Genomic DNA, 12,083 nt, shown 5'->3' with positions numbered 1-12,083 from the left:
TCAGTTTATTGGTCATCATTATTAAACATTCAGAAGAACATTAAATTAACATATTAAATCATTTTTAAATGTGCATTACAGATACTATTTCCTGAATTCAAAAGTATTAAGTATTAAAATTTGGATTTGTTTTAGGATGACAGAAAAATTACCCCAATCTTTAAAGAAAACATCATCTTCCATTTCACTGAATTACCTTTCCTGTTTAAGAGCATACTCCAGCATTTTGATCCTCCTCACAAGATCCTTCTTCAAAATTTCTTGACCCTTTCTTTCCCCCTGAAGGAAAGCAATCTGGGCCTGAGTAGGGAAAAGAAAGACAAAACTAAGATTAGACCAAATAAAAAAACCTTTTAACCCAGTTGAAGAAAGAAACTTTGGGAGGTAGGATACTTAGATGCAAATATGTTTCCTTTTACATATGTGTCACAAGGTATGTAAGTATATAGAAAGGCACTGATGGCAAGAGGAAAAAAAACAAATCTTTTTTTTTTAATATGTACTTTACTTCAGATCAGGGATGTTACAACAGGTAGACCATATCCTCTAAGAGTCTATAATCTAAAACGACGAATATAAATGCAGACATATGCGAAGTGTACAGTATAGTTTGCTCAAGTGTTTGTGGCATTGAGGGGGCTTCTTTTTTATAAAGAGTGAAGACGGGGAAAGGGAGAAAGTAAAATCCTGAGTTCTTGTAATACCACTGTGAATGGTATTTCCATCTTATGATGGATTTAAGATTGTCTTGAAAGACTATTCTGGACCTCCCCTACAAACAATAAACAGCTGCCTTTTCTCAATCCCCACCTTTCACCCCACCTCCTTTTAGGAGATTTAATATGCAAAAAAAGTGAAAGTTCAAAAAAGTAAAATCAGAAACTACAGCCCTCCATAGGTGCCATAGGGGCCTCCTGGCCCCTTCAAGGAATATTTAAAGAAAAAGAGAAAAAAAAACTACATTTTAACATGTAAACAAACCATAAAACTTTTGTCTTCTGAAAAACAGCTAGGCAAGAGTGGCTCTCCAGAATATCTAAAAAGACATCTAGAATTAAAATAGTATCTTCCATTTAAGGAACTGAAACTATGTTGCAAACACTAACTTGTTAAACTCATAACACCACTAAGAATAGGGTGGAAAGGATTTAAGGGCCCTCAAGGATAACCATCAACTTCACTATTCTCATATGCCTTCCCCTTCCATTTTTATTACATTAACGCAGATAACAATGTTATTTATATTTCCACAGTGCTTTCCATTTAAATAAGCAAGAACTTATATTTAATGATGACCTTACCACATCCTTAAGAAACTGTGGACTGTCCAACTAAAGTTTAGTGAGTGAGCCACTGAACTTACTTCTACAGTTTGAATAACACTCCTTTCTGTTTTCAGTACCATATTGAACATAATATCCAATTTACCAAGCATCATAATTTTCAAGATGTAAGTAGTGCTGTTTTTGTTTTCATTTCAATAAGCTCTTAAAATTGCAATTAAAAGGATTACTTTTTCTTACTGAATTAAAAATAGTCCAAAAACAATCATATACACAGAGGAAAAGACATCAAATATCTATACTACCCAAACTTAATGATCATAAAACCTTTTGAAATTACATATTCTGCAAGGAGATCATTATTTTATGTAAGCATAATAATACACTGCATTTAAAGCTGACAAAAAATGAGGGGTGCCTGGGTGGCTCAGTCAGTTAAGCTTGCAAATCTTGATTTCAGGTCAAGTCATGATCTTGGGATCAAGAGATCAAGCCCCAACTCAGGCTCTGTGCTATCTGCCCTCCCCCCCACTCACTCACCCGCTAAAAATAATAATAATAAAAGCTGACAAAAATTAAAGTCTTGTCAAAAGGATAGGACAGCCCAATCTGTTTGACCAAACAATGCTTTCACATAGAATTCTATACACTCTTCAAAATGGCTTTAATAAAAATAATCTAATCTGCATAATTATAAAATCAAAGTAATAAAATCAATGACCAATTTCTTCCTCTCTATATCCTTTGGCTAATTTTGTATTTCTGCCACCATCATGGTTCCTGGATGATTCTGACACTTCAGCCCATAATACTGGAAAGTCTTTACTGTGACTCATTCCTGAACCCACCAACTACTCCTTGTGTTCTCAGTACACTTGCCTCCCGATCCTTCCGCAAATTCACATATTGGATTAGTTAAATACTTAATAAAAATAAAAGACCTAGAACTGTTTAAGAGGAAGATTACAGAGAAGATGGAGCTGCCTAGAAAGACAAACAAAAAAGAATAATAGTATTGGTGATATTTCTTGGGGATCACAGAACACCTCTGTGATATTTCTGTCAAAGATGCAAACCTGAAATCAATCATAAGGAAATATCAGGCAAATTCAAGTTGAGGGACATTTTACATTAACTTTCTTGTAATATTCAAAAGTGTCAGGTCGGGGGCGCCTGGGTGGCACAGCAGTTAAGCGTCTGCCTTTGGCTCAGGGTGTGACCCCGGCGTTATGGGATCGAGCCCCACATCAGGCTCCTCCACTATGAGCCTGCTTCTTCTTCTCCCACTCCCCCTGCTTGTGTTCCCTCTCTCGCTGGCCGTCTCTATCTCTGTCGAATAAATAAATAAAATCTTAAAAAAAAAAACACACAAAAGTGTCAGGTCGTAAAAGTCAGGAAAGGCTGTTTCAGATTGAAGGAGATTAAAAAGACATGAAAACTAAATGTAATACACGATTCTGAACTGAATTTGGCTATAAAACGACATTATTAGGACAAGTGATGAAACACGAATAGGGTCTGAGGATTAGAAGGTAGCAATATATCAGTGTTAATTTCTGATTTTGATGGTTATATGTGGTTACATAAAATAGTACTTGTTTATAGGAAATAAACACTAAAGTATTTGGTGGGAGGCAACAATCTATCAAGTTGGCTGGCAACTTGCCCTCAAATGGATCAGGAAGAAAAAAAATTCTGTGTATTATCCTTGCAACTGTTCTGTCAATATAAGATTGATATTTTTTTTAAATTTTGAAACAAACACTATGCCAACTCCCTTAATATGATAAGACACAAAAAATTCAAGTCAAAGTCAGCATCACATATAATGGAGAAACCCAAGAAGTACTGACAATCAGGAACAAAACAAGGATGTCTATTTTTTTGCCACAAATATTTAACCATGTTCTGGAGGTAGTGGCCAATGTCATCAGTCAAGAAAGAAAGAAGTTTAAAAACAGAAAAAAGAAAATAAAATTATCATCATTTGCAAATGATATGAGTGGACACCAGGAAAATCCAAAGAAACTGACTATACAGTCTTACAAAAAAAAAAAAAGAGGAATTTTAGTAAAGTGGCTACATATAAAAATAATAAATTAAAACCCATGAGCTATAAAACAGTTAGTAGGTATAATGAAAGAAAACAATCCCATTTACACTAACAAAAATAAGCTGATTAAAATAAAATTTCCAAGGAAAAAAATAAAAGCTAAGCAAAGAACACAGCACATGATAATTCTAGAGTACACATGGAAAAATAAGCAAAATAAACAAATTATTTAAAATCCCTGAAATATTTTAAAAGATATTAACCTAATGGTGGTACTGATTCATGTACAGAGAGCTATGGTATGACAATCCAAACACAAACCCAAATATATACAGAAATTTAGTATATGCTAAAGGGGACACTACAGATCACTGGGGGAAATGTGGATTATTCAATAAATGTTGATGGGCAGCCACCTGGAAAATATTTCTCACAACCAAACAAATAACAGAACATCTTCAAAGAATCCCAAAGCATTTGAAGAAAAGGGAGGATTTGTCCTTGTTCTAATAATCTCAAGGTCAGGAAAGTCTTTCTGAGAATAAGATAAAACCAAAGCCATAAGAGACTAATACATTTTATCTCAAAAAAAATTTACATGTATATGGCAATTAAAAAGTTGCTGAAAACCTGTTACGAGAAATATGACAATTCTTTTTTGTCAAATGTCAAAACAAAATAGGAAATGCAGTCATCACAAATCACAAGAGTTTTGCTTTTCTTACTATATTAAAAGCACTTACAAATCAGTAAGATAAAAATAGACATGTTCATAGAAAGGAAATACAAAAGCTCAAAATATTAAAAAGATGTTTAATGTCTCATGAAAGAAAAATACCAATTAAAACTATAATCAGATTTCCCCTTTTCCATCAGACTAAATTCAATAATGTAATAAAACAATATATTGGGGAAAAAAGGCATTTGTATGTTGGCTGAGGTGATGTAAATCAGTTTCACTACAATGGACAATTTAGCAACATCCATCGACTCCGTAAATGCACATACTCTTTACTCAGCAATTCTAATTCTAGACTGTTACCCTTCGAATATATTTGCACACATGTCAAATGATATACTGAAAGAATATACACAAAAATGTACGTGTAATTCAAATGTTCATCCACAGGGGACCGGTTAAATAAAGTATGCATACAACTAGTGGAAAATCAGGTCCTCAACCAATATCTATTTAAAAAAAAAGAAAAAAGAGTCAATCTCTTAAATTTTTGCCCTCTGGAAAACTCTAGAAACAAGGGGCGCCTAGGTGGCGCAGTCGTTAAGCGACTGCCTTCGGCTCAGGGGTGATCCTAGGGTTCTGGGATGGAGCCCCACATCAGGCTCTTCTGCTGGAAGCCTGCTTCTTCCTCTCCCACTCACCCTGCTTGTGTTCCCTCTCTCGCTGGCTGTCTCTGTCAAATAAATAAATAAAATCTTAAAAAAAAAGAAAATTAAAACAAAAGATCTTAAAACACATGTTTTTACAGACTAATTTCTTCTGTAAAAACCACCTGAGTCTAAAACATATAAATCTCTTTACTCTTTCAAAATAAAAAGCAAATCCCAGATAAAGATTTTTCTAATATGGCAGGATACTGTTGCTTGAATTGGATTATTTAACTGAAAAGGCAGGAGGAGGAGAGACATCAGGGGAAAAAAAGACTGAAAGAAAGAAGAGAACCGAAGGGAAGGGAAGGGAAGGGAAGGGAAGGGAAGGGAGGGAAGGGAAGGAGGGAAGGAGAAAATAAAAAGTGGATACATCTATACAAAGGAATGCTATGTGTTTGTTACAAAGGAGACCGCTCTAGATATACTGACATAGAACAATTCCAAAGATAGATTAAATGAAAAAAAAGAAAAAAAGCAAAACACAGAACAATGTATATAGTTTGCAACTGTTTGGTTTTTTAAAAAAGGTAAATATACTATTATGCATCTATGTATAAGTAATAACTCTGGAATGATTTACAAACATGTAGTCATTCTGAATGTCTCCGAAGAAAGTGACTAGGTGGCTGGGAAAAAGAGGAATAGGAATTAAAACTACCTTTAAATATCCACATCCCTCCTTATACCCTCTGAATGCTGTACCACAGGCATGTTACTATGCATTAAAGACTCTTAATTGAAAAATGTAAAGACGATTACAGCCAAGCAAATTCATTCACTAGATCTGGCTCCACAAGCCACTAGTTTGTAGACTTTGTCTTGGCTGTTTTAATCCAACTACATCATTTTTACAAAGGAGAAAAAAGAAGCAACAAGAGATCGAGTAGTTTATGTCCCTAAAGAACATAGCATTCTCACAAATGAACTAAGATGACAGTCCAAGACCACAAATGAATCACCACTTGGAAAACTCAAGACACACACACAACACAGTGGGAGTATCAGTAACAAGGAAATGATAGAAAAACGCATGGTCAAAAGGGCTCCTTAAAAGTTCTCCCTGCACATCACTACAACAGAATTCCTTCTGAAGTGAGAGACAGTTCGCTAGTTAGAAAGCAAATATACTCCTAGCCTCCAATACTGTCCAGTAATAAGGAATAGTGATGAATTCAGTTATCTAATTTTTTATTTTATAGCTATACTTCTCTATGAACTATTAAGCTATAATTTGCCTACTTTTTAAAAACTCTTGCTTCTGCCTGCACGAATGTCACCTCAACATTCTCACAGAGTGAATTCTTCTGAACTTTCCAGAGTTCCAGGAACAAAATATTAAGACATGCAATCAAAATCTTAAGAAAAAAATTAGAAAAATGAAGTAAATTCAATTTGATCAAGTAGGCAAGGTATGAAAATAGCTTTCAAGTGTTACAAATAATATATTTTTTTAAAATTGAAGTCATCACACATCCGTTTATCTGTACAAGAAAGCCTAATGGTAATAGCACATACATTTGAAAAGAAAACTTTGGAATTATCTTCAAGGAAAATGAATGTTAGAACTTTCACGATGCCCTGTAAGATTTTTACATTATATACCTAAAATTAGGACTTCGTTTCCTAACCATTAGAAATAAAAGAGATAAAAAGAACAATTGGATATTTTACAATTTGAGTCTACACGGTAAACAAAAATTAATTTTCATATTATTTTTCAATAACAACTTGTCAAAAGGATATAGATAAGGAATATAAATCTGTCTTATCTAAGCAGGTTTATCTGCATATGCAGGAATATCTAATAAATTATTTCAAATGTACCCTTCAATTTATTGAAACCATTTAAACTATCTTGCACTCCAAAATTAAAAAGGGCTCAAATTCAAAACTGAAATCATTGAAAAATACATTCAAAAAGAAAAAATACACAAAATATTAGTTTGGGTCAGGCACTTTTCAGTTAGTTCTTGGTCATCTGCTATGGGAGGGAAAGAGCACTCACTTTTACAAAAAATGTAAAGTACAAGAAAACTTGACCAAGTTAAGCTTCTCACTTTCAATTTGAGCACAAACTCACAAATAGTAAGAGAAATACTTGAAAAGAAAAAGTGAATAATATCATTTACTTAAGCTAAGAAATAGCATACAATGAAGTTTCACTAATTTGCTTTATATCTTAACACCTTTATAAACCATACCTGTTCCCTCTGAAAAGCCTTAGATTACATTATTCTCTTAAATTCAGGCTGCCAGTTGGTTTTCTCTGGCATACAACTGTTGCCTCTAGACAGCCCTCTCTCCTAAAGACAACGTGACATTAAACTTTATCATGGGAATTACCTAGAGGACTTACTAAAACACAGACTGCTTGAGCCAGGGTCCACCCTCAGTCTAGAGTGGGACCTGAGAATTTGCATTTCTAGCAAGTACCCAGGTAATGCTAATGCTGCTATTCTGGGACAACACTTGGAGAACCACTGACCTACACCATCTGTGACATAGTTAGAAGGCCAAAAATAAAGCAAATAGGCCGTTAAAGAACAAGGAACTAAGCTGTCCCAGAACCCTAGCTCTCTACTCCACAGAAGTACAAAGTCTCACATAGGCCCTCAAGCTGACAGACAAGGACATATTAGCTTTTTTGATTCTCTTCCAAATTTCTTGTTTATGACTATATTTTTAGCAGTCTCGTGATAAAAAAATAAATAAATAAAATTGACCATTTTTCATTCAGTTTAATCACATCTTTACGGAATACCTACTACCCACCGCAGTCCAAATTACTGTAAAGAATATAGGAAATACAAAACCAAGTTCCTACTTACAATTCACTTCCAGTCTAATGAGGGTACAAGACCAGAACACGGAGATATAAAGAGCTAAGACCAGACAATGGGGTCTCCTAATAAATGAGGATTTGAGTCATAAATTTATTGAAATAGTCACATTTATTCATTTAACAATATTAACTGAGCACCTACCTTGCACCAGGCACAGTTACTGACACTACGGCTATGACAGTGACAAAATAAAACAGAGCTCACTGTTCAGTGGATGAAACATGTATGCTGAACAAAACATATGTGGACCAGCAGTGCATGTTGTATGCAGCTAGAACCAGAAACACAGTTACAGGCAAAAGCAGTGAGGGACTCCTGGATGGCTCAGTCAGTTAAGCGTCTGTCTTCAGCTCAGGTCATGATCCCAGGGTCCTAGGAATGAGTCCCACATTGGGCTCCTGGCTGGCTCAGCAGGAACCTGCTTCTCCCTCTGCCTGCCTCTGTCTTTCTCTCTGACAAATAAACAAATAAAATCTTTAAAAACAACAACAACAACAACAACCAGTGAATATAAAAATAAACACAAAATAGGGGCGTCTGGATGGCTCGGTTGTTTAAGTGCCTGACTCCTGATTTTGGCTCAGGTCATGAACTCAGGGTGGTGAGACTGAGTGCTCAGTGGGAAGTCTGGGATTCTCTCTCTCTCCCTCTGCCCCTCCCCCCTTCTCTCCCTCTAAAAAATAAAAAATAAATCTTTAAAAATAAAGAAACAAACACAAAATACAGTGAGATGCCTATTCAACTCTGGGGTCAAGTACAGAACTGATATTCATTTCAGAAACTGTATTTTAATCTAGTACTAACTTTACAGCTAGCTTTATCTTTCAACAAATGATTGAGTTTCCTGAAATTTTCCTCATAAATTCTGTACCATTATCTTTATTTATCTAGCATTCCTTTCCAAAAAAGATGAGTAATTTTTCTTAGATGACACATTATGTCTGAAATGCAATAGGAGATAGTGGTATATTCTATCACATCAATCCCTCCATCCCTAAATGTATGATTGAAAATATAGATTGTCCTACACAAGAAACTCTCCACTGCAAAAAATTCACGCTTAAAACACTAAATTAATTACATGCATATTATCAACTGATGGCAAGATATACATAACCGTACATTAGGCTTCGAGTCCTCACAAAGGTTCCCTTTCACCCCCAAACAATTCCCACAGCATGTCCTCCTAGCTCTCAAATCTTTACAAATGTTTCTAATGTTTGCACAAAGAAGTGGAAAGTTAAGTTACGAAGAAAATACATATGTGTATATATATATATATATATATATACACACACACACACACATACACACATACACATACATATGCAATATACAGGCATATTAGATCAATACTTGCACAATATTATGTCAGATATATCTCAATAAAGCTAGAAAAAAAGAAAAATATGTATTATTCATACACATACATAGAGTGGAGTGAGAATAAGATATCAATCAAGGGAAGAATCTGTGGATGTGCGGTATAATAAACTTGACATTCACAGATTTAATACTCACAGTTATCACTGTTTGAGAGCTACTCAAAAGACATTCCGTTAAGACAATGAGAAGCTAGAGGCCAGATCCAGAGTAAATGAGCAAGCCTAGCCTAAATAAGCATTCCTATCTCAAAGTTCAAAAGCAATAACTGTTTTTTTTAAGCTGAGTTTCTTCATAAAAAATGTCTCCCCCCCACCCCCAAAGAAAGCCAAATGGCTAGCAAGTGAAGTGAAGAAAAATAGAAGGACTAAGAAAGTAACAGTTCTTAGGAAAAGAAGGAAATGTCAAATTTGGTAACAGCTTGTAACTATGAATGTGAACAAGTCTGCCAAATGTTCTATACAAAAAAAAAAAAAAAAGAAACGAAACATTACTGACTCAGCAAGTGCTCTAACCTGAGCAAAATCTGTTTATCAAAAGAAATAAAACTTTCATTAACACCGAGAAGAATATTAACTTCATAGGAATATATATATATATGTAGATATAGATAGATATAGATACATGAGTCTTAAAGGAAATATAATTCAGAGGAAGCAAGGATCCCACACAAAGACCTCTTAATTTTAAAATTTGAGGATTCACAAAGGTCTCAAAGTATCCCTTGCAAATGACAAGTTTTCTATAGTGCATGATTTTCTATAGCGTATGATCTATAGTATATGATTTTCTTTACGGTTAGAAAACTGCGAAGGAGTTCTAAACATTTTAAACCAATCAAATTACCTTTTGATAGGTATACAATCTCTAAAGAAGCAGTCTTCAAGGGCAACACTTTTCGTATTTAAAGCAGTCATTCAATATATATGAATTGTGAACCTATAAATTTAAGGTGTTATGTAACCAAAGCCCAAATTCTTCCCAATGGAATGTCAGGCTATCTACAATCTGTTCCCCACTCACCTGTCTAGCTTTGTCTTCCACATTCCTTTCTCACACATTTTGTGCTCCAATCAAAGCAGACAATCTTTTAGTCTTTAAATATGGCCTGAACTCTCCCAGGCCCATGCCTTGGTTTATGCTCTTCTCTTTGTCCCCACTACCTTCCCCAAATGCCCTTCTAAAACTTCAAACTCTACCAATGCCAACTCTTAGCCTATTTAGCTTAAAGTAATCCCTCCCTTCTCTGAAGTACTCGGAAAAGTACTTATTATTTTCTATTAAAGAAAAACACCTCTATGTGTAAATACTGTTTTACTACTTTACGGCACTTAAACTAATGTTCAGTCAGGAGGCAAGAAAATAAGCACTTTGGAGTACCAGGCATTCTGCTAAACACAGTTAAAGTATTTAATCTAATTTTCTGTGTTATTACTGTTTTTATTCCATCATTTCTATTAAGTTTATTACAGAAGTAATAATAATAATTGAGTAAAAAGTCAATTCAAGCAAATTTACCATAACTTACTTAACCATTGTAGCAGATCTTGTGGACTGGCTACTCAAAATACACATTCCCAATCCCTTTCTACTCTGTAACTTCCCACCATAGAATCTGGAAAGTAAAATTCACGCTTTCTTAGTTTCTGTTGTGGCCAGACATGGCTACGTAATCAATGAGATATATATGGATATCTGCTGGGGATGGGAAGAAAGTACTTATGGGAAAGTTTATCATTCCCTGATAAAGGAGACACGCTCCAAAAAACATTCAGAAAAACCTATTTGCTGCTTTTCACTCTGGTCTTGATATCTGTAACTAGAGCAGTCCTGTAATCATGATGTAACAAGAAAGAAGACAATAAGCCAACAGACTGGGGGTGAAGGATGGCAGAGGAGAATAACAGAGAAGGCCTAGTTACTTTATGTCATCACTGAATAACTGCACCAGCTTATGTCAGAGAAAAAGACCACCCACCACCAGACTTCTAGGAAAAATATGACCTTTGTTATATCAGTGTTAACAAGGGTTTACTCGCAGCCAAAAGCATTCCTGATACTCATTTCACTATAGCTGGGCATTCAGACTGTAATTTTTCACTATTAAAAAAATAAATTGCTGATGATGTTCTTCATGCATATAGACTTTCTAAGTTTTTAATTTTTTTTTAAAGATTTTATTTATTTATTCGACAGAGATAGAGACAGCCAGCGAGAGAGGGAGGGAACACAAGCAGGGGGAGTGGGAGAGGAAGAAGCAGGCTCATAGAGAAGGAGCCTGATGTGGGGCTCGATCCCATAACACCGGGATCACGCCGTGAGTTGAAGGCAGACACTTAACTGCTGTGCCACCCAGGTGCCCCTCTAAGTTTTTAATTTTAACTCCAATGTAGTTAACATGCTGTGTTATATTAGTTTCAGGTGTACGATACAGTGATTCAACAGTTCTATACATGACTCAGTGCTCATCATTGTAAGCGTACTCTTTAATCTCCATCACCTATTTCACCCACCTTTACACACCTCCCTTCTAGTAACCCTCAGTTTGTTCTCTATAGTTAAGAGTCTGTTTCTTGGTTTGTCTTTTTTTTTTCCTTTGCTCATTTTGTTTTGCTTCTTAAATTCCACATGTGAGTGAAATCATATGGTATTTTTCTTTCTCTGACTGACTTATTTCACTTAGCATTGTACTCTAGATCCAACTATGGTTGTTGCAGATTTCATTCTTTTTATGGCTGAATAATAGTCCACTGTATATATATACCACATCTTCTTCATCCATTCATCTACTGATGCACACTTAGGTTGCTTCCATAATTTGGCTATAGTAAATAATGCTGCAATAAACATAAGGGTGCACGTATCACCCTGAATTAGTGTTTTTATATTTTCGAGGGTAAATACCTAGTAGTGTAATTACTGGATCATAGGGTAGTTCTATTTTTAACTTTTTGAGAACCTCTATACTGTTTTCCACAGTGGCTGTACCAGTCTGCATTCCCACCAGCAGGCATGAGGGTTCCTTTTCCTCCACATCCTTGCCAACACTGGTTGTTTCTTGTGTTTTTGATTTTAGCCATTCTGACAGGTATGAGGTGATATCTCATTGTGGTTTTCATTTACATTATCCTG

At 35.1% G+C, this 12,083-nt stretch overlaps 1 protein-coding gene across 1 annotated transcript in view; it reads right to left on the bottom strand.

The window, feature by feature from the left end:
* The window catches only part of STRN (striatin), a gene marked incomplete at its 5' end in the record, with an annotated part of 109,963 nt that overhangs the window by 79,547 nt on the left and 18,333 nt on the right, over window positions 1-12,083 (bottom strand). The window contains one exon of the mRNA XM_011219234.2: window positions 197-300. Within this exon, the coding sequence (XP_011217536.2) occupies window positions 197-300 (104 nt within the window). The remainder of the gene's footprint in view (window positions 1-196; window positions 301-12,083) is intronic.

Source organism: Ailuropoda melanoleuca, chromosome 4 (assembly GCF_002007445.2).
Source record: "Ailuropoda melanoleuca isolate Jingjing chromosome 4, ASM200744v2, whole genome shotgun sequence".
Lineage (NCBI taxonomy): Eukaryota > Metazoa > Chordata > Mammalia > Carnivora > Ursidae > Ailuropoda > Ailuropoda melanoleuca.
The sequence above is the reverse complement of the archived record's forward strand: the minus strand, read 5'-3'. Positions and strand labels throughout refer to the sequence as shown.